General features: G+C 43.2%; 2 protein-coding genes across 4 annotated transcripts; both read left to right on the top strand.

Moving 5' to 3' along the window:
• The first annotated feature begins 85 nt into the window (after positions 1 to 85).
• On the top strand, positions 86 to 6,472 carry DENR (density regulated re-initiation and release factor). Its single transcript, XM_014874923.2, has 8 exons — positions 86 to 184; positions 1,108 to 1,222; positions 1,956 to 1,975; positions 2,092 to 2,176; positions 2,780 to 2,869; positions 4,826 to 4,942; positions 5,396 to 5,535; positions 6,180 to 6,472. Exons 2-8 carry the CDS (start codon positions 1,117 to 1,119, stop codon positions 6,222 to 6,224), a joined length of 603 nt encoding a protein of 200 aa, XP_014730409.1. The 5' UTR covers positions 86 to 184; positions 1,108 to 1,116; the 3' UTR covers positions 6,225 to 6,472.
• Positions 6,473 to 7,402: 930 nt separating this feature from the next.
• CCDC62 (coiled-coil domain containing 62) lies at positions 7,403 to 21,361 on the top strand. 3 transcript variants are annotated; one of them, XM_014874922.2, is made up of 13 exons: positions 7,403 to 7,501; positions 7,744 to 7,881; positions 8,155 to 8,347; positions 8,947 to 9,113; positions 9,391 to 9,492; positions 9,817 to 9,988; positions 10,074 to 10,175; positions 11,143 to 11,231; positions 12,017 to 12,117; positions 12,712 to 13,440; positions 16,482 to 16,647; positions 17,304 to 17,432; positions 21,173 to 21,361. In XM_014874922.2, exons 2-13 carry the CDS (start codon positions 7,846 to 7,848, stop codon positions 21,200 to 21,202), a joined length of 2,016 nt encoding a protein of 671 aa, XP_014730408.1. In that variant the 5' UTR covers positions 7,403 to 7,501; positions 7,744 to 7,845; the 3' UTR covers positions 21,203 to 21,361. The 3 variants fall into 3 exon arrangements, with proteins under 3 accessions (XP_014730408.1, XP_088031926.1, XP_088031927.1); XM_088175800.1 differs by lacking the exon at positions 21,173 to 21,361 and adding an exon at positions 19,510 to 19,679; XM_088175801.1 differs by lacking the exon at positions 12,712 to 13,440.
• The last annotated feature ends 1,613 nt before the right edge of the window (positions 21,362 to 22,974 follow it).

The following is a 22,974-nucleotide window of genomic DNA, read 5'->3' as shown; positions in this document are numbered from 1 at the left end:
CCCGCCCCGCTCCGCTCAGCCCCCGCCTGGCGGCTCCCACACCCGCCCGCTCCCTCTCCTCCGGAGCTGCGGCGCTGCCGCCCCTCGCAGCGATCCCCCCGGTGCTTGTACCGAGCATCCTCCCGGCGCCCTCCTTGCCGTCAGCCCCGGCACCGCCCCGCCCTGCGAGCCCGCCCCTCCTCAGGTACCTGAACCGCATCCCCTCGGCTCCCCCCTATCCCCTCAATTCTGCCCCCACAAATCCCCCCAGCTCCCCCCGTCCCACCGGCTCCGCGATCCTCACCGTGTCTGGTGTCCCGACCCGCCCTCACTTCTGGCCCCTGACCGTCCAGCACCCCCCGCGCCTGTTTGGGGTGTTCATGAGCACCCCAGCATCCTCACCCGCCCTGTGCCCACCTACCGCCTGTCCTTGTCCCCCTTCCCTGAATCCACCACCTCTGGAATTTTCCCTCAGCATTTCTCACTGTTCAGCACAGCTTGTACAACATCCGAAGGTCCCTCACACATATCCTGTTTGTTCCCGTCGTCCTGGGGGATTTCTTGTGTGTTCCAAACTCTTTCCTTGTTGGCTCCTGTCTTCTAAGTCCCTTGCTTGAAAACCTGTGTGTAAACCACCATTAAATCCATTAGTGGCTTAGTTTGCTTTCCTTTTTTTATACTGTGTTTCTTTTCCCCCAGTGTACTTGGATCAGATTGTGACTCTTCAGGCACTGATTTAAATGATCCCTTTCCTTTATTAATATGCGAGAGGTACCTGCCCCCAGTGCCCTCACTATTCTTGTGCCACTGATTTAACATGATACTTTATGTTATCCTTAAACCAGTGTGTTCTGTAATTCCATGCAGGTTTCTGAAAGGTCTTTCTTCATTTTGTGGCACTTTGGCTTCTTTCCCCTTATGTGCTGGAATGCCAATACTCTTTGATGTCCTTTGTAGAAGTTTTCCCCTTGTTTTCATTATTTTTGACTCCCATTTTCTTCTCCCTGATCTCTCACACTCTTTTGACACTCGCACGTATTTCCTCTGGGATTTTTGTTGAGTCGGGAGGGATGTGCCTGACTTAAACGCAGACTTTGGGTCCTGATTGTCTCACCCTGTGCCCTGCAGGCCTGTGACATGGCCACAGATGTGGCTGAGCCCGTGGTCCCTGACTGCAGAGGGGACGGCAGGAGCGGTGCCAGGTCTGACGCCGATTACCCCCTGCGGGTCCTCTACTGTGGAGGCAAGTCCTGGGTGTGAAAGGAGTGGGAGCACAGATCTCTTCCTGCAGGAAGCCACTAAAGCCATTAGCACAGAAAAGGAATATTTTCTGAGCATTAGTATGATAGCAAGAAATTGAATTCATTAAATCGCTATATTGTGTTTTACAAGTATCCTTTACTCGTTCCGTGTGTAGTTGTGTAGTGGGTGGAATTTAAAGGGAAGTAAATAATCTTGGCAGGTGTGTTTTTAGATAGGAATGTCATTTTGCTTCAGGCTGGAATACAGTTGCAGGGCAGTAGGAAACAGCCCTGTTGTGTGTAAAAGTCTGCACTGTTGGTTTGGGTGTCCCCTCTTTGGGACATTGGCAGCTCTTGGAGAAAGGAAAGCTGATCAAACCACCTGTTCAGTGTCTCTTTTCCCTCTGGTAGAAGTGATGTTTTGTTCTGTAGCTTTTCCCAACCTTGGGCATCCTCTCCCCTTCCCTCAGTGACTGGCAGCTCTTGCTGTGATGGTTTTATCCTAATGCAGAGCATGTGAGCACAGGTCTAATGAGAGAGGAATTTAAATGTGGAGTGGCAACAATAAAGAAATGTTTTTGAGTCAGTGTGTGGTTATAACCAGAAGTTATGTAAGAACTCGTCCCTGACTTTAAAACACCATTTGGAATTTAATTACTAAGGCTGTAAGTAAAAACGTAAAAAGTAAAAAATCCCTTTTGTAATCTGCTCTTTTTTCCCCCCTTTTTTCTCCAGTCTGTTCGTTGCCAACAGAGGTGAGTTAATTTTATGTTGTCCAAATTTCCCTCTCTCCTATTATGCCTTATTTTGGTGTATTTGTGAAGTATTTTGTCATTCCTCCACTAACAACATTCATATGGCTTTTCTCCAGTACTGTGAATACATGCCTGATGTGACTAAATGCAGACAATGGTTAGAAAAGAATTTTCCAGATGAGTTTGCAAAACTTACAGTAGGTAAGAGTCTTTTCTATTTTCTAACTGATATGTGTCCTTGGACATATTTAGAAAAATCTGAGCTTGTCCAGTTCTTATCTCTTTCCTTTTCCTCCAATGTCATGTGAAAGTTAATGCTTTGGATGCTGAGAAATAGGTTTTATAATGTCAGAAAACACTACATAATCATTGTGTAGTTTTATTAATAATATTTGAGCTTTCTTAAGGTTCCTGTCATAAACAGTCATCCATGCACTTGTTTCCTGAGTTACTGTGTTGGATTTTATGTCTGTCCAGTCTGCAGTGGATGGCTGGAGGAAAGGTCATTAATAATTGTGAACTTTTTTGTTTGCATTTGGAATTTCAATATTAACATTATCATTAATTTCTGTCTCTCTGTGCAAGAACCTTTATTGAAATTGTCACTGAAAATTTGAGCTGAGGCTTTTCTGGAGCCTAATTTGCATAAATACTATAATGAAGATGTAACATGCATCAATCAAGGCTGCTGCACTTCAGCATAGTTTACTGATGTGGGAAAATATCACTTTACCTTACAGATTTCTGTCCATAAGGCTAATTTTATTCTTTTTTCCCCCCTCTCTCCTTTCTGATGCATTCAAGAAAATTCACCTAAACAGGAAGCTGGGGTTGGAGAAGGCCAAGGAAATGTGGGAGGAGGAGAAGAAGAGGAGAAGAAGAAGCAAAAGAGAGGCAAGGTCTAAATAGTTGATTGTGGTACTGATTTAAAAGCAGTTTGGGGCATTCCTTTCTCACCTGCTGGTCTGGAGCAGGGCACGAATTCCCTGCATTTTGGTGGTTAGCTCTGCACAGAACATAGGGAATATCTTCCTCCCTGTGGTCTGTGCCAGTGGAAATGTTGGACAGGAGGGACAGGCAGGGAAAGGTGACCTGCATCCTGTGCCCCATTGTTCCTGTCACTGCTGTCACAGTCAGGGAGCAATTCCTCCCAACCTGAAATCAGCTGGCATTTCTCCCAGAATGCTCTGCCCTGTTGAGCAGCACTTTATGGGCTGCTTGCAGAGTGGAACAAAGGTTCTTCCCTCTGTTAATGCCTCATGACTCTGCTTTTGCCTTTGTTCCTTCCCACCTCTCTGTATTCATGGAACAGGATTTGGTTTTATGCTTTTAAATCTATTACCTGTGTCTCCATTAGCAGCTGTGTCTCTTCCCAGCAGTCCTAATGAAAAACATTTTCAAAGCCCAACTTTGGAAGATAAAAAGTTATGTGGAACAATTTAAACACACTTTTATCTTTGATCATTGGAGCTCTTTCTGCTGAATTAATTAACATACCTTCCACCATAAATCAGCTGGAGCTGTTAATATGCATTTGCCTGTGCAGTGTCATTTGTGTGTAATGCTCCAGAAATTACAGTTAATACCCAGTAAGATTCATATTTTATGCCACATATATTTATGGTTTATTTCTGGTATCTTGGTAATCAGTTTAATTTACCTTCTCAGCATGTCTAGTGACAACAGTAATTCATATTCTGTAACTTGGATGCTTTTCCCAGAGATTTTAGGATGTTTTATTTCAACATTAATTTGTTGTAAGGGTAGTATGATTAGTTTCCCATCTGGTTTTTGGTGCTAAAATAATAGTGTTTAAAATGATTAGTGATTAGTGATTTTAAAATGTTTAGTGATTTAATTGTGTTCAAAATTATTAGTGATTTTCTCCTAGAATCTGAACTTTCATGAAAACTTATAGTATGGTGTTAAGTTGGATGGTATAAGAGTGACCATAAGAATGTGAGGGAAAACAAGCACAAACTTCATGAGACAGTGCAGAAACTCACTGCAGAAAATTTAAGACAGAAATTTACTGTCTTAAAATTATCAGACACCAGTTTATAATAAAACAGAATTGAAAGTGCTGCTTGTTAGAAACAGGAACAGTCACAGGGGTTGGTTTACTTGTCATAAATTCTTTAGGTTTTCATGCTGAGAAGGCTCAGAAACGTGAAACTTTGGTTCCCCTGGAATAACTTGGTGACTGTACACGAAGTTAGCCGAGATCTTAATCTGGCTTGAAGAATCCTAATGAGTGGAATGTATCTCTTGCATGCTTTACACCAGCTCAGAAATGCCTGATGTGGGGAGTGTTCCCACAGGCTGGCCTGGAAGCAGGCGGTGGGAAAGGTGGTGTTAAATGAACTTGATCTGCTGTTTAACCCGGCAGCCTGAGGAAAACAAGACCTTGTGGCCTCAGGAAATGGGCATGAGCATTGCTTTGCCTCACACACAAACCCTGAGGATGTTAAAAGTTGTGGAAAATATAAAAGAAAAATTCAGCCCAAAGAACAATGTAAATGTGCACCAAACACGGTGATTGGTAAAGTGTGGGGAAAAACCCTTTTTTTGCTGATTGTAGGGAGGGTCTGCTTGCAACCTGTGCTTGAATGCACATTTGACAGGTATATATTGTTATTTCCCATAATACTGGACTTTGATGACATGAGATCTTTCTTAAATAACAATAAACCTGAGACAATGTGCAAAATTCATTTTTGTTTACCAACAGCGTTGGGGAAGTAACAATTTCTTTGTTTATAGGGACAAAATCTGACCTTGTATGCTTTTTCCTTTGATGATCTATGACATAATTTAATTAATCATGTAACCTTATGCTCTGTTTTAAAGGTGGGAGAGGTCAGATAAAACAGAAGAAGAAGACTGTACCACAGAAAGTTACTATAGCTAAAATTCCCAGAGCAAAGAAAAAATACGTGACGAGAGTGTGTGGCCTCGCCACGTTTGGTGAGTTTGGGTTTTCCTGCTATTGGATGTGCCTGCCTTTAACCTCATGGTATTTCTTCTGGTTGTATTCCTGTGGGGAATCTGCTTCCAGCAATGAGATGAAAGTTCCTCTTAAAGCATGTCAAAGGTACACTGACTTCCCACAGGGATAAATCATTAAGGTACTTACTGCCACGATTTTTCAGACAAAGAGGGCTGCAGATCTTTTGAAACAGGGTCCAGACCCACATCAACAGAACATTGAGCAATTCCTACCTTGAAACATTTGTAGATCTGTAGAGTCAGATGTTTTGGGTGTAAACAACAGACTTGGCTTTCAATGGAAACACTAACAAAGCTTCAACTGTAAAGTGCCACTACTTTTTCAAGTTAAAACAAGAATTTGGCTTTGATCTTGAGAAAATATTTTTATGACAACAACTCTACTTAAATTGTCCATTTTCCCCTTGGCAGAAATCGATCTTAAGGAAGCACAAAGGTTTTTTGCTCAGAAATTTTCCTGCGGTGCCTCAGTAACAGGAGAAGATGAAATCATCATTCAGGGGGACTTTACAGATGACATCATTGATGTCATCCAGGAGAAGTGGCCTGAGGTAATAAACTCTTCTTTCTGTCAGGAAGACACACACTTTTCCACACTAGCCTGTGACTTTCCAGTGATTTTGGGAAAGGGTTTCATCTTTGGCAGCACAGATCGGTGCACAAAAATAAAAGAGCAGTTGTTGCATTCCCACCCTACAGTAAGGGAGGCATGTCAGAATAAATCCACCTGTCAAATATCTGTGGCTTCTTTGTGACCATTTCTTAACAGTGAGTGTATAAGTATTCTTATATTGTAATCTTATATTTCAACACCTCTTAAAATATTGCAAAATTAAAACAAAAAAGCCCCAAGCCCCACACATTTGTGCTTCAGAAGAGATCGGCTAGGGTGGCTTGGACTGAAATTTAAGGCTGAGAGCTGTACTTGCAAGGGCTTTCTCTGACTCTGCCTTGTGCTGGCATTTCCCAAGTGGAATTCTTTATGGTTTAACTCCATAGCCTGTCTTTATTCCCAGCCCTGCAGGCTCAGCTGTGTCCTGTAAGCACATGTCACTCACGCAGGATTTGCAGCAGGGGATTTGGAATGGTGCTGTTCACTTCTCCCACACTTCACTACATTCACAGGGGTGCACATTGAAGGAGGCATGTAAAAAGAAAATACTCAATTTGCTGTGTTTTGGCTTTTTCTCCCTAGGTGGATGATGACAGCATTGAAGATCTTGGAGAAGTCAAGAAGTGATAGTGGAAGACTACCTTTATTTAATTATATGGTTATAAATGATATAGCAAAAGTGAGGCTTCTAAATCCATTTGCTCTGCAGTGAAACTGTGGAGAACCCGTATCCTTGGCATTCTCACTGTTCTGTATAGGCTGCTTGGTTTTTTTTGTTTTGGGGTTTTTTTTGTGATATTTGCCAAAGTTAAATTGGGGGTTCTACCATGCTTACGCATGAAGTAGATTAAATAAAATTACTGTTCCTCACTGAATAGTTTCTGAGGTTTTTTACATCTAATTTCCTCTACCTGTCTTATGGGACAATAAGAATTTAAGGCATTAAAATTTTTCATCTGCTGTCCTTTCTGCTGAGCTTAACTGAATAAGGCGTGTGGCTGATGTAGACACTTTTACCTCTCATTTACCTGCAGAGAATTTTAGAAATCAGAATGGAACAAACATTGTAAAGGTTTTTTAGCAATGAAAGAACAGTGAATCCTGAGCTGGGCTGAAGTGATCATTCTACATCCCTGCCAACTGAATTATTTTAAGTGGTAACACTGAGAAATGTGTGAATATCACTTAGAAATTTATCATATTTTCATCATTCCAAAGATCTCTTAACCCTGCTGGGCTTCTGGGTGAAGCAATTGTAATGGCTTTATGCTTTTAAGCTGCTGATCATTCAAGAATGGCAGTAATAAACACAAATTAATAGTGAGCACTATTCCACAGGCCGTGTTAGCAGGTGGGGTGGGTTGCCAGCTCTGCTGTCTGTACTCCCAAAAACAGCCTGGAGCATCGATTTGGTGCTTTTTGTTTCACTGTTCCATTTAATAACAATAAATGCTCCCTAGTGGCAGAGTCCTGGAAGTGACGTGCTCCTGTCACTGCAGAAAGTGAGCTGAAAGCCAAGGGGGTGATGTGTCAGACACTCTGTTCTCTTCCTGTAAAGTTGCTTTTTTCGGTGATTTCTATTTATAAACCATGTGTTGTATCTGGAGCGAGAACTCCATCCCTGTGGTTGGAATCTCAAGAGCTGCCGGAATCTCTATAGCCCTCCCATTTAACACTGGACAGGGAAGTTGCCTCCCTTAACATTGCGGCCTGATTCTTACTCATCCCGTATTAACAACATTATTAATGATCACATTTTTCTAGCAGCTCCAGCAGAGCCCCGGGGTGAGGCGGCCGCGGGATTCGAACCCGCGTAGGGAGGACTCGAACCGGGAGCCCCGGGTCTCGAACCCGCGGCCCCTTCGCTGAGGGGGCGGAGCTTCCTCCAACGGCGGCCGGGGCCGGTGGGTCGGGGGCGGCCGGGGGTAACGGGGGATAACGGGCAGGGGGTGACTGCACGGAGGGCAGGGGAAGCCCTTGGGCTTAGGAAGGGTGGCGGGGACAGCGGGGGAGCCCTGCGAGCCTGCCCGGGAACGGGGGCAGCTCCCCGGGGCTGGTAGGTACCTCAGGGCCCCCCCTCAGGCCTGCGGGAGGCCTCAGGGCCGCCCCCGGCCCGCCCGCCTCAACGCCGCGTGTGCCCCCTCAGGGTCGCCGAGTAACGGGGGAGTCTCCGTGCTCATGAGCGTGACAGCCTTGAAGCGTTCCCGGTTCCACTAATGCCTGGCAGAGCTCTGGCCCCCAGTCCCCTATGAGTTCATCACTGCTGCGTTCTGCTTCGCCCCAGGTAAAACATGAGAGCGCCGCTAACCATCATCAGCTCTATTTTGGGTAGGAGGGCGCTCATTGTGCTGCTGAGGGTTTGAGTCATGGACCACAGGTGGTACCACCTTGTTCTGCGAAGGGATTCACTGAAAGGCCACGAGCAAAAGGAACTTCTTGGAATGGTCTCTATTTATAATATAAACATAGCTCAACTAAAAATAAACCCCTCGAGTTTATGATGAGAGAATTTGTCACTTCCTTGTGTTGAAATGCATTCCCTGTCTCACCTTTGTAGGCATTTAGCCCCGATCGCAAGAACAGCATCATTAGGAGGCAGAGACAGGAACTCAAGCTTTTAATTTCAGAGCTCAAAGATCGTGACAGGGAGCTCAATGACATGGTGGCAGTGCATGAGAGACATATTCAGGCCTGGGAAGATGATCGCCAAAAAATACTGAGTTTAGCAGAACGATGCAGCTTATTAACTAGTAAGTGTTGTGAAGAAAATAATGACATCTTGGTCTTAAAAGTATGTTCAAGTGCTTCAAGCTCTCAATAACAGTTTTGCATCATATAAGGAAGCATTTCCTACCCTTCAGCCTTAAATTTTATTGTCTTTCTCTGGGATCTAAACTTACACACTAGTGCTGAAGTGATCTGATCTTGAAGGGGGTGTGATGATCACACAACTCTTTCTCATCTGAATGTGTAAATTGCTTCTGTGAATTTTTAAAAAAATAATCTGATTAAATAAATGTGGGGGAAGACAAAAATTTGCAACCTGCTGGCAAGTTACAGAGCTCTGTCTGTGCCCTGAGGTTCTGCTGCACAGCTCTGAATAAAGACAAACCACCCAGCAAAACACCTGGTGGCTCTGAACAGTCTCAGTCCAGACCTCACCATGCAGTTGCTGTTCCATCTGACCTGGGTAGCCAGGGAATCCTGCTTCAGAGTGTGCAACATAAGCATCCAGGTCTGAATTGGTTGATTTTAACACTCTGGGTTAAATTATTTATGAGATTTGAGAAATTGCATGACAACCTCTGAGCTGTTTTCTCATCTATAACTTTGTCTCCTTCCTTTTCAGGTGAGCTGAACGAGAGAAATGCAGTTATAAAATCACTGACCAAAAAGTTGAAGTTACTAGAATCCCAGCATAATGATAGTAAGATAACACTTGAAAACACACAAGAGAAGTTTAAAGAGCTCACTCAAAAAATAACAGATTCATCTGTTCACTGCCAGGCTCTGGAGGTAGGGGTTGAGTAATGGTCTGGTTTTGTAGTCCATGCATTTACAGGATGCTTGTGATGAGCTGTAACATTCCAGAACTGTGACAAGCAGGGTTTAAGACCCTTGATCACAAACAAATTGGGGAACAATTTTTACTCCAGTCCTCTTCTCTCCAGTTTGCTCAGGATCCCACGTTGCCATTCACAATGTTTAAATAACGTTGTGGGTGCATTTACTGGGAAAAAATAATGACTTTGTATCACTGAAGTAATAGCTGCCACTTATTTCTGTTCACTAGGAGAAAAATCAGAGTCTCCACTGCTCAGTTTTGGAACTGTCTGCTAAAACAGGCCAGCTGCAAGCGAGGGAACAGGAGCTTCTCAGGATGCTTCAGCTGAAGGTAACATCTGTCAGCTAAATGTGGCACTAAATGTGGTCAAACTGTAGTGCAGCTGTTGGTGACTGTGCCACAAGGCTCCGTCACTGGTGATCTCACTTGTGGTTAATTCTTAGGTTTGTTTGAGAAGGGAAAAGGGGTCAGCAATCAACTGGTTTATTTTCATTAAAAAGCTTGTTTCCAGGATTTAATTTGGTGGATTTTTTCCTCAAAAGCTCGGAAGGAAAACTGTGGATCATTTTAACCACTACAGAAAAATATACTGTTGTTTTGTCAAAACCCATCCATGATGTAAAAAATAAGAATTCATGGTGTTTCCTATTTCAGGACAAGGCCTTAATTGAAACAACTGATCAGATTACTGAGGTTACATCTAAATTTAAAACACTGGAGAATGCATTGCGTGCTGCAAAGCTTGAGGAATTCAGTCGCAACAGAGAGCAGCAAGACCTCAAGCTGACACTGAATGATGTCGTGTTTCAAGTAAATAAGATGAAAGGTAAATGTTTCTGCTGGACACCTAATTTAGTGTAGGCCAGCATGATTCCTTTTCACTCTGGGAAATGCTACATTTTGTTCTACAGATGTCCTCTCTGAAAAGATGAAAGAAAGCAGCAAGCACCAGGAAGAAATCAGTCACCTGAAACATGAAAATGGCTGCTTGAGGAGTGAGCTGATACTGGCAGGTGAGGGTGGGCAGTTGGCCTTTCATGACTTGGCTTTCAGTGGCTCAGAGACTTCTGGGCAGCAATTCACTGATATTTGTGAAGGAGGCAGCTTGTTACCTGCCTTCCTTGCAGTTTAATAAAAGTAAATCCCTTGTGTGCCATTCTTCTATGGAAGCAATATCTGGGCCTTCTGCAGGGACACTTTATAAAACCTTGTGAAAGCACAAAGTTCACCAAAGTGATTACACGGGGAGGAGTAAGTGACTCGGGGGATTCTCTCCTGCAAATGTTGAGACTTCCTCTTCCCTGTTGCTTTCTTTAGGTGATGGGTTTGGTTTAGGCTGGTTTAATATGCAGGCCTTAGAAAACTGCATTTTGATCTCCACGATACCTTTGGTTTTGAGTGGAAAAACATCTTGTGCTGCAGTGGATAGGAAAGGTCATGCAATATTCTTGGGGACAGCCTCAGAAACCTTGAAAGATTACGTGGCCAAAGGTGTCTTCTGCTATGAGATAATTTCCTTGCCTGTCATTTTTAGTTTGCTATTACCTTTGACATGGGATATTGATCCCATGTCTCATTATTTTAAAACCAATAGAATTGGGAATTGTTTTGCTGCGCTTCCCTCGACTTGCATGAATTAGAATTAATTATCAGAACTTCCTTTATGCTTTCCTCTTTTCCCCTTTCCCTTTTTCCTTTTCTCTTTTCCTTTCTGAAAACATTGATCAGTCAGTGAAGCACAGTGAAATGAAGCCAGGTGCTGAGGAAAAGTCCAAGGAAAAGATTTGATTTTTTTTGTTTTCTTGTGGTTTTTGTACTCTTTTTATCTGGAGGAGAAACAGGTCCCGTTGATCTTAAGAAAGTGCTTTTATTTTGTTTTGGTACCGCCTTCTACTGCTACAGACACAGCATTAGCAATGCATTTGCTTTGTTTCTATTCACCTGAAGTAATAAAAAAACAATTATTATCTTTTGAAACAGTGGAGGAAGCACAGAGAAAGGATCAACTTTATCAGTTTACCAAGTCTAAGCAAATGCGGATTGAAAAGGAATTGTCCAGTTTGCGACAGGTACAGCCCTGATTGTTAGGTCAGAGGTTAGAGGAGCATTTTCAGTAACATCAGACCTGTGTGGAACAGTGTAAAAAAGTTAGATATTATTGATTAAGAAAAAAAACAATCTGTTTGTGCCCTGCTGGGATCCCTGTAGAATGTTGATTTATTTCATTTGGGGTTGAGCTGAAAAGCCCATGGTGGTCCCAGGCCTGGGAAGTCGTGTGAAGGGGCAGCAGCACTGGGATTGCACACCTGCCCAAGGTGAACTCAGCAGCATAAGGGGTACAGTGTCCTGGCAGATCTGTTTTTCACAACTTAAACCCTGTGTATTCACCTGTTCTCAGCTGGGGTTCTCAATGCATGTTCCCTGTTTTTAATTGCAAGTAATTGATGGATAGTTACCTTCTCCATTAGCTGTGCAAAAAATCCCCTGTAGTGAAAGCCAAATCCCATGATCATTATCATATCCTGTAATTCTGTAGCTGTGAACAATGTAATAAAATGTATTAAATATCAGGTAACAGTAATAGTATTTTATTTATTGTTCAGTGTGTTTCCATCTTAGAAGAATATTCTAATCTTCTAATAGAAATCCTGTTTATTACTGCAAAATGTTATTTTCCTAAATACATGCAGAGATGTCCTCTTAGATTTGGAAGTCTTTGACAATAGTTTGACTACAGGCATTGGTTTGTAAAAGCATTTTGAGGATGATTTTTGAAGACAAGTACTGTGGTACTACCTGCTGATGATATTCCTGCACCCAGGCATTCACTAATACCCCTCACTGCCTCTAACAGGTCTGTGTAAAACAGCAGCGGGACTTACACTTCCTTCATGTCAACTTGGAAAGCTCTCAGGACTCCATGCAGAAGCATGAAAAGGCACCAAGTGAAAGGAGGTAAAGACAGTTTTAATTTTTTTTCTAAAATAGGTTGTCCTCACAGAGAGATTTCACTGTTCAGCCCCAACTAACATCCTAACAGGGGCGTGTGCTGGGTCAGGATGGCTTTGCTGGACTTGACCACAAACATCCAGTGAAGCTGTCAAGTACCTTGTGTTTTATTTGGTCAGGAGAGACCATGAACATCAGTCACAGACCAAGTGTTGTAGCAGGCCAGACAGCTCATGATTTTTTTAGAAAGTGAACTAGTCTGGTGGTAGAGGTGTTAATCTGGCTTCCTACTACTTTGGTTTAAAAAGCAAAGTTTATTTTAGGAAGTAAAGTTAGAGAATTGGTGCACACCCTGGAAGTTCAGACAGAATCACCGTACTGTATAAAACATGAGGGAACTCTCAGACCGATTTTGAAAAGTAACAGCCAAATCTGGGCAGATTTTCTGTGGGATTTTGGCAGGATACAGCTGCCTGGTGGTGTGTGAGCTGCTGCAGAACCGTGGCAGCAGCAGCCTGGGTTCTGTAGAACTGTAGGAGTGCACTTGGGGTTGCTCTTTACCTGCAGCGTTTCTGACTTGTTTTTGTCGTGCCGTTGTAGCACAGGGGCCACATTCTCTGCCTCTGAAATCCCCAGCAAGACACACAAGGGTAGGACTGAGGGCAGCCACAGGATGTGCGAGGAGTGTGGAACTGCACCAGTTCCAGCAAGTAGGGTAAAACCCACCCCTGAGATGTGTGAAGTAGATAATAGACAATTACTGAATGCTTCAGACTTGGAGGAAACTACCTCAGCGTTCTTAAACCAGTGTCAAAAAGCTGAGAAAGGCTTGGCCGTCCCTGCGGAAGAAGGAGAAAAGCAGGATGTTGCATCAAGCTTTGATGAGCTAGACAGTGAAAAATGTCGTGAGGCAAACAACACAAGGCCATTGAGAAACAGGGAAATTGGAGAGAATGGAGTGAAAAGCAAAGACCAAAAATCCTTTGACGTGTCTTTGCCTTCATATGATCATTGGCTAAACATCAAATCTCGTGTAGATTTGCAAAGCACTTTGATCCAGAACAATATCACATCTGACAAAACTGATAATGAAGAGAGATCTGACATTGAGTCTGCCCAAAAAAGCAGAGAGTCTCCTGTGTCGTGCAAGTCTGAATCTGATGCTGGTATTAATAATTTCATCACAAATAAAGAACGGTGGAAGCCGCTTTCAGATCTGGAATGGCTGGAGATTTTCAAACCCAAGAAGAGAGATGGAAGTACCTGCCATGGAAAAGATCACAACTGCTTCCAGACTGCACAAGAGATGAAATGTACCTGCTCAAAAAGGTTATGAGTTTGTTGCCTTTAAAAAATAAGCATAAAATAGATGTATGTAGAAACTTAGGTGTATAAGCTCTCAGTATTATCTCAAGCTATGTTTAAAGTAACTGCTGTTTTAAACTTAGTCTATCAACCCGAAAAGTAACAAATTTAAAATAAAAATAGCTCTTAAAGTATCATGATTCTATTTTTATGCATTTATTTTTTCTCCTCTCTTATCTCCAAGAGGTGTCTGGGCAGGAGAAGCTGCAATACCATATAAATTAGCCAGATAAACTAATTGAGAAAATCTTATGATTTTTTGAAATCCCAGGTGTTGCTTGTAACTCATATGGGTCAAATATGTACTGACCAGAGCTGGATTTGTACAGTGATGTTTCTGTGAGGCAACAAGCAGATCCAGGTTTTGTGTGATGCTTTAGTGACTTGTGTTATTTCTATTGAGAAATCAGACCTTGGCTGGGCAAGAATGTAGGACACAGCTATGAGCACAGGCTGCTGCCTCTGTCAGGGCAAGAAATGAGATGGCAAGATTTAAAGGACAGCAATCTGTCCACTTTCCAGTTCATGGGACTCTGTCCTTCTGTTTGTGCTGTGAGAGGAAAAGGACATGTGGTTGGGGATGAGCAGGATGAGGTTTCTAATGCTGAGAAGTGTCAGAAGAAGACTCAGGTGCCTCAATGATGTTGGAATGTCTCCGAGATAAAACCTGCTCTGCATTTACAGAAGTGGCTTTGTGCCTGCATAAGCAAAGGCATTCAGAGCTGAGACTTGCTGTGGATTTGTTCTGTTGGTCCCTCTATTTCCTTACAAAAAATTGATTTACCAGCTGTATTTTAGAAGGATTTCTGAAGTTTCACAGCGATTTCATAGCTGCTCTTTAGCCAGAGGAGAGGAGCCTTCCAGCTGGTGGTTTGACAGGCACAGTAAATGAACAGCTGTTTAAACCTGCTCACAGTGTTTGCCAGCAAGCCTGCCCAGCATCCAAACAGATTAATCTTATGGAATGGAAAGATCTGATGTATGGATGCTTTCATTCTGTGTGGCTTTTGAAACAGAAATATTGTAGAAGTTGTTGGTGCAGTGAGACAGACCTGTTCAGAAACAAGGTGAATGGGCAGCCACTGAAAAATAATGCTGGCCTGGCACATTCCCATGTGCCTTAGCTGAGCTTCACACGCCGTGTGGGCTCTCTCTAGTTTCCACTGCCTATAAATCATTGAAAAGACTCCACTCCCCTTCTGCCTACCCTGACCTTTCTTATCGACTCCCCCAGCAGCACCAATGACACACTGCCATCCCTCCAAATCCCTTTTGAGACTGGATCATGAAAGCTGCTTTCACTTTTTGTCTTGCCCTATTTGTCTTGTCCTTGAGTGAATTTGAAGGGAAAAGGAGCAAATTCAACCTGGGCAGTGCAGCTAGAACAGATCTCCTCCAGTTAGGGGGGCTGTGCTACCCATTTGGGATTTGCTGCTGAGCTCTCCAGTTTTCTTGATGCCCACGTTTGGTCCTGGGGCCCTGCTAATTGGAGATGGATTGACTCAGTGCAAATCCCTGCCTGTCTGCTCTCCAGCCTCTGCTGACTCGGATTTGCCAGGCAATAAATCCTCGCCCGTAAATGGGAGGAAGGCAGGAGCATTGCTTCTGTGAAGGGATTAATGGCAGAGACCAAACACAACATTCCTCCTGGGACTTGAATCTGGATCCTCCAGTTTTCCATTGCTGCTTTCAGAGTGCTGATGATGTAGTTTGTGTTTAGGGAAGGGTGCTGGCACCTCCCTGTCAGCCCAGCAAATATTTTTGCCATGAGTTCCTGAGTTCTGGAACAGCCAACAAGGAGGCTGTTAACAGTCAAATACCTTCCCCAATGGCAGAGAGGATTGTGAAATCCCAGAGTGCAGGCATCATTTCTGGGTGCTCTGACTTGGTGACTTCCTTTATGTTGGGCCAACGTTTGCTGCCTTTGGATTTTTATCTCAATTCTCATTTTACAGATGGAGCATCAGCAGGTATTTGTTGAGTCTGCTCAGGCTGGGACTAAGCCAGCCAGTCCTGGGCCATTTCCCTGCCTCAAAATCAAACCTGTGTCCCCTTCCTTTCCAACCTGTGTGTTTTCCAGGGCAGGCCCTGCTCATCTCATCTCATCTCCTCACATCCCTGTTCCAGGCTGCTTGTTCCCTCACGTCTCCACAAAACCTTTCCTTGTCAGAAACACAAACATGATCTTTTCTGTCTTAAAAGAGAACCTGCTCTATCCCAGTGTTTTATGGGAGAAGTGAAATAGGACAAGCAGACACTCATGAGCTGGCAACTCTCGTGGGGGCTTTTTCCTAGATTGAATGTCAGTTAAAAATACACTTATTTTAACAGTCTTGCCAGGTATGGAAAGCATTGTTACACCAAAATAACTATCTAAAGAATATCTAATGAAATGTCATCAATTCAAAGGTGGTATATTCTTTAAAATACACATTTTTTTTTGTTATTTGCCAGTTCAGGCAAGGCTAGCACTCTGTTTCTGTTGTGTTGAGAAGTTGATGAATGTGATTTTCTCCTGTATTTAAAAATAAATAAACCCAAGCCTTTTTGGGAAAGCTCGTCTGTAATCTCTGAAGTGAGATGATGACTGTAAAACACTGTGAAATTCCCTTGAAGGGTACACCTACAAATATTAATTTGCCTAATAGTTAATTAGAACCAGAAAAGGATTTGGGTGTGAGAGAGGAGCAAGTAGCAGAGTATTGGGAAGAAAAAAGTATTGCCTTTCGTGTGCTCTTTGCAAGGTTAAATTCACACTCAAACTCATGGTCGTGGAGCTGATTGACACTGGTTGAATGTCAAACTCTCGTCCTCAGAGGATGAAACTGATCTAGGGAAGCTGTTAAACATGGGAATGCTCTGAGGAACAGGGTACTCTCCCAAGCTTCTTGGTTTCCTTGGCTCAGGGCCCACAGTTATTTATGTTGTGCCACGATTTTCCCTTGGACGTTTAAAAAGGATGGTGATGCTGTTTCTGCCAATGTCTTAATTTTTTTTTTTAACAGTGAAGGAAACATGGATATGAATTCCCTCCACTTGGCTTCTCTCTCAGCATCCACTCAGAAGAACGACATGACTCAAAGTTCTGGGAAATTGTCTGGTGAAGATTCCCCTCTGGACATCAGTGACCTAGCAGTGACTAAACCAACAAAGAGATACTTCATCAACACAGTCAGTATCTTATTGCACAATGTTGTTGACTGATTTTAAGGGGAATTATGGGGAATTATGACTGATGGTAGGAAAGCAAACGTCTCCTGGCATGGAAGAACTGGGGACTCAAATGATGAGACAGCAGCCTTATGACAAAAGTGGTAACATATTATTTTTAAAATAACTCCTTGTTGCCTCAATAGGTCTTGGACAGCATAAGTATAAATGAGTTTTTTAAAAATTAATAAGGATTTGGAAAGAAAAGCTTCAGGAAAATGGATGCTGGCTAATTGGTAATTCCACTAAATATCTGAGCACAGGTGGATGCAGTTATCAGAAGCTGTTGGACATTGTTTCTTTCCTGCTCTGCTTGGTCTTCCCTCTTTCTCATGTCCTTATTCTCTCCTTTATCCTTGAATTACCTCTCTTGTGAGTGCTCCATGTACCTGCATGTGGAAATCTGTTTAAAATGCCACTAGGAAAGAGCTCTGTGTTTATCAGAAACACCAGCAGTTAGACAGAGTCTGTTACTTTGCAGTATTTTGAACAGAAACATTTCAAAATCAAAATGCTGATTCTTGGTGCATTATAATTCTTTCAAATCCTCCAAAAAAAAAAAAAAAGAAAAAGAAAAGATCCTTCCATGACTTTGGCTCCCTCTCTGTGTCCTGCAGGACACCAGTTCGCTGTTCTGGAAGCTGGAGCGCTCGTTGGCCCAGTCCCGACAGATGCTGGCTGATCTGGAGCTCAGCCTCCTCCACACAAGCCCTCCCTCCATTCCCAACACCAACAACATGAATAAGGTACAGATTGCTCTCCCAGGAAAAGGGTGAGGTGCTCAGGAATACTGATTGGGAACATCCTTGCCCTTATGCTTGGCTTGCACTGCATTAGCAAAGCATGAGGGGGATATTGGTTATGAAGAGACAGCTCCTGCATGCCCTAGTGCTTGAATTTTTTATAGGATTCTGTTTGGCTGCTCAAGGTCATGACAGGATTTGACTCCTGCATGTGTCTGAGCAGATGGAAGGCAGAAGTCATTTTGGGGCAAGCTGTAGGAGGTCTAGAAAAAAGTTAATACTGTTTTTTTTTCTCACTTGAAGCCAATGAGATGATTTCTCAGGCTCAGCACACATTCACTGCTCTGCTGTCCCAGAGACTCACAGTCAGAATTGGTTTATCATTATATTCATGGAAAGGAGGGCAGTATAGGGAATAGGTGGTATACAGGATACTTTGGGTGTGAATTTAAACCAGAAGCTTGGTTTAAATAAATGCAGAGTTGTTGTGGGTTAGTAGTTCTAGCTCCTTCATTGCAGGGTCAGAGAATATATTCAGTGGTCAAAGAAGAGAACCTGTATGAAGCTGTCATGGCAGTTTATTTTATGAGCACAAGTGCTGATAAAGTTCCTGTTGAGTATTTGGGCAGTAGATGTAATCAGAGAAAGGGTCACTTGTTTGGTGGATAAATAGCCATAAGAATTTCTACCTTGTTTGACAAGGACATTGTACCTTTTGTCCCTAGAAATGAGCACGTTTGTGCTGCTGTATATCCCAAAGGGAGGGTTTAGGCTCCTGGTTTCAGAGCAGTGCTGAACCCTCATCTTCATCCTCACACATATCACCTCCCTCTAAAAAGTTGCACTCCTTTTAGCCTTAGATGAACTTGACCAGAACAACGTTGCTGTAAGGAGCAGACAAAGCCATTTTTATAACATTCAGAACCATAAACCCTTTGCTGTGCTGAGCCTGAGTGTAAGGGTTGTGTGCCAGCGTTTGCATAAACTGAAAGGATATTTTGTTCAGAAGTTCCTCTGCAGGATTTCATTCAGTGGCAAAGACAGCAGCAGTTTAGTCTTTTGCAAAGACTCCTGAGTAGGAGGATTCCTGAAAAGCTCCCTGCACACAGTGCTTGCTTGTGGCTCTTGCCCAGCCCCATCAGCTGTCTGGCTCCTGCTCACTGCTTGGCACATCACAGCTCAGCTACTCTGGCTGCCCATGACTCTGCTTTAGAATCTGATGCTGCATTTTTGAGCTTGGAAATTGGCTTCTCCTTCAGCACGGGTGCTTTAGTGGATAGAAAATGAAGCAGACTCGTGTGTAGTGGCGGGAGCAGATCCTGAGCCACATCTGTGGAGCTTTGATCTACTTTCAGAGCAGTTCTGGGCAAAAACCCGTCAAGCATGTTTGAGTTAATTTATGCAGGCCAGCTAACCTCTGCTTAAATCCAGGCTTACCTGGGGCTGTTCTAAACTGAGCTTTAGAACATAATAAATATGAGATACATACAGACTTTAGAATTTAATCAGGGGGAATTGGTACATGTTGGATTCTGTACCCTGCTGGGGGTGGGGGGAGGAGAAGGGGAAATTAAGAAGTGTACCCCTGCTGCTCACCAGCTTGAACCTGGCAGCTCTGAAAATCTTATTCTCTGAGTCCTTTGATTTCCATGTAGTGTTTTTACATTACAATAGAAACAACAGAACTTGCAGGAACTCTTCACAGAAGCCAGTTATCTGCTGCAGGAGAAAAGAGATGTTAAGCTTCCTTTTTTTCTCTGTGATGTTCCCTGAGCATAAAGGTGTTTTCAGCTTGATCTTTTTTTATTTGCTTCCCTCTTTATAAATGCACCTGCAGTAATAAAACACTTTATGGATTTTGGAGATGGGCCTGGCACAGGATTCTAAGAGCATTTCCAATAAGGCTCTTGTGAGTACTGTAACAGCAAACAGATATTAAGTCAGCAAGTAGTTCCTTTAGTCAAATAATTAAACTTTTCTCAAGCATGTTCCTCATACTTGGGGCAGTCAGATCTCACAGCTTCATTCCCCAGTATCTGCACTCTCCTTATTGTAGTTAAAACCCTTCTGTGTGTTACAGATAACAGGATCAAGGATGTGAACATTGTTGAATGAGAGATTGGGAAGTTTTTTCCAGTGCCAAGGCCAAGGGCTGTTTTAGGACACTGTTCCTGGGCTCAGAGCCCCAAAAGTAGAATGTATTGAATAAAGCTGTTTCAGAATATCCAAAGTAGCCTTGCCCACAGCAGATTGGTTTTTTTCTTTTTTGAATCAGGAAATTTCTCACTCTCTGATTATTTGTTCTCCTATTGTGGATTGGATGCTTGCAGTAGGCACCACCTTGTCTGGTTCTGAGGACAAAAGAGTAACCAGATATGGCTAAAGTCCTGAACACCACATGAAACTGAATAAGAACCAGCAACAATGAGGAGAAAACCTGGCAAAAAAAGAGAAATCTTCCAGTGCTGACACAACCCAAGCTCGTGCCTGCAAAGGGAGGTTACCCCACAGCCAGCTGGGCTGTGACACTGTGTGACATCAGGTTTCCTGTGTGGATCAGCCTTGATCCAGGGGGGAGCTGGTGCTCAGTTCTCTCTTAGATATTCCAGCTGTAGTCCCTGAGCTGTTTGTGCCCTGTGGAGCCAAACCCCTCTGTGCCCTGGGGAGTCAGGCTGGTTTGCATTAAGCTGGTGCTGCATTAAGCCTGGAGACACTGAGTCTTCTCTCAGAGCCCAGAGTGCAGCTGATGGGGCACTTGGAGGAGATGGATGCTGAGTCGCTGGAATGCCAAACCTTCCTCTGCTGTAATGTTCCTGTGCACAGAGAGAGCTCTTCTTTTCCTAAAAAGAGCCCTGAGGTAAAAGCAGCTGGAGGTTTTACAGGTTGAAGCCAGCACTGTGACTTGCATCCTGAAACCACTGATGTTACAAAGCTTCAGGAGCAAATCCCCAAAAGTGCTGAGCCCCGTGCTGAGGCAGCAGAGTGGGGAGAGCACGCTGAGCCTACAGAAATAATCACATCTGCCTCGACTGAGAAAGAGCCAGTGGAACAAACACACCACAATGCACTGTAGATCCATGACAAAAGTGAGTGGCTCTCCAAGTCACTGGCTAATGCATAATTCTAATTTTCTTTCTGTGTTAAAAGGCACTGAATCACTGTGATCAGTTAGATCTGAAGCAGAGCAGATCCAGAAATAACTAAACATTTGTGCAGTTTCATGTACAGAAATGATTGATTTTGGTTGTGTTTGTTTGGTTTTAAATTGCTTTGAAACTCACTTGAGGGTAGGTGCACTGACAAACATTAAGGCAATTTCCTCCCTATCTGCCAATGATTTAGCCATTCTCATCAGTTTTTTTGCCTCTAGAGAGAGGTTAGGTGGAGGGGAGCTGAAGAACTCAGGAGGAAAGCAGTGAGTACAAGGCTATATTCAGTTTTGGACACAGCAGCATGTGCCACTGCTCATAAATGGTGACTCAGTGGCTGGCCTGGGGCACAAATATCATTCCTTTCCTCAAAGCCAACTGGAAAGGTTTTATTTCCCAATACCCCAGTGGTGGCCCTGGGACTGTTGCCTTTCTGTGAAGTACTTTGTTTACCTTCTCCTCTTTATATTTTTACTCTGTGTTCTTACTCTGTTTGCAGTGTGAAAATGTGTGTAGTAAATTCACAGAAGTGTGGTTGCTTCAGATATTTCAGAGAAAATGCTTTTTAATAAAAATCTTTTCCATTTTCTGCAGAGGAAGAAATTGTTTCCATCAGAGAGGTAATTCTGAGGACCAGAGATCATCGACCCGGCAGCTATGATGGAAAGTTACCTCATTTTTTTCTGTGGTCCTCTTGAATGTTTGAAAGACTCACAAGTGGCAAGAAGATGTGACTCTGCAGGAATGTATTTTATCTTGAAATAAAACACAGAATTACGCCAAGATTAACAAAGCTATTTTTATAGCTGAGAGCTCAGGTTAAACACTAGCTTGTTTTTTAAGGATCTGAAGTGTGTAATTGTTACAACATAGGAACTATTTTTCTTTTTATTTTTTTATGGTGGCTCAGAAATATTTATAGAGTATGACACAGCCAAGCATTCTCCTTTTTTTTTTTTTTAGCATATTGTTTTTGTTCTGGATTTCTTGCCTTGTAGAGAGAGATGAATAATGTTTATAGGAAGTTCCCAATTAGTGTTCTAAGCAGGAACTGCCTCCGCTGTTGCTGAAATGGGAGAGCTGTCACCCACAAGATGGGCAGAACAACTTTCCACACTCAGGAGCTGGTTCTTCCAACAAAAGTTTATGGGATCAGGTGTGTTTGCACTGTAAAGGTAACCAAGTATGATGTGACCTTTTTTTAGCATTTAAACTGGATTTATCTTTGGTGATGGGGCAAGATGTCCTGTTGCCACAATTTGAACTTATTTTTTAACTAAGAGATCAAATAAGCTGATGAAGGTGATACCTTGCTATGTCTCTCTTGCCCATTTAACACGTTTAGCACTTGATTTCTGACACTTCTCGGCACAGACAGGAGTAGGCTGCCCAGTCCTGTGTAGGTTGGGAGCACTTTGGGATACCAGTGCCCCTCCCACACCCCTGTGCCAGCATTTTTCCTGCTCGGGGGCAGCCAAGGGTGGGAGTTTCTGCTCCATCCACTGCCACCAATTATTGCAGAGGAACACAAATACTCAGTGGATTCCCCTCGTTAACTCTTTCATTTCATTTTCTGCTTTCTCTTTAATTACTCCAGTGACAGCCTTTCCTGCAGGTATTAATGGCCCTGGAATTAGGTGGTCAATTCTGATGAGAGCTGCTGTTCTCCAGACTCTTTCCCTTCCTGCTTGCCAGCATTACCCACAGAGGGGAGCTCAGCTGCTCCAGCTCTTTCCAAGTTTCCTCAAGTCTTTACAGTGCATTTATTCCTCTACCTACCTGCACAGAGCCTTCTCAGGTTCCATCCTCACAAGCTCCTGCTCTGGGTATGACAAGAATTCCCCCTAAAAAGCCAATGATAACAATGCTATGATGCTCACCCTGAAGCTGTCCAGCAGCTTCACAGAGACATGGGTGCAACTTCCAAGAAACAGGTGTGTTTAAATATATTTGAGGTTATTGGATGAACTCACTGAGTTTAAACCTCCTGTGAGTTTAAAATGATGACTTTAAAATCAATATAGAAAACTGAGCTTAAGCGATTGAGGATCTCAACTGAGGATCTGCAAACCCTTAGGATTTTGTTTTGGGCTGCCCTGGATTTGTGGAATGGGAAGAAGGGGAATAACTGTGTTAATTTATTCAGCACTAAGTGACTTAAAACCCAACTGCATTATTGACCACACTCTGATGCTCGAATGGAAACACTTCAAACTCGGTGCCTTATTTCTGGAAGCAGCTCAAATACTCCAGGGAGCCCTCCGCTATTGTATCCTTGGACTGAATTATTATTTAAAGACAACAAAGCTTCTGTTCAGCCGCAGCCTTTCCGCAGGGTGGATGCGAGCTCCGGTCATTGACTTTGGTAACGGGAATTGGTGTCGGAGCTCCGGGGC

The sequence above is a fragment of the Sturnus vulgaris genome, chromosome 19, assembly GCF_052056855.1.
Source record: "Sturnus vulgaris isolate bStuVul1 chromosome 19, bStuVul1.hap1, whole genome shotgun sequence".
Lineage (NCBI taxonomy): Eukaryota > Metazoa > Chordata > Aves > Passeriformes > Sturnidae > Sturnus > Sturnus vulgaris.
This window is presented reverse-complemented; position numbering and strand designations above follow the sequence as displayed.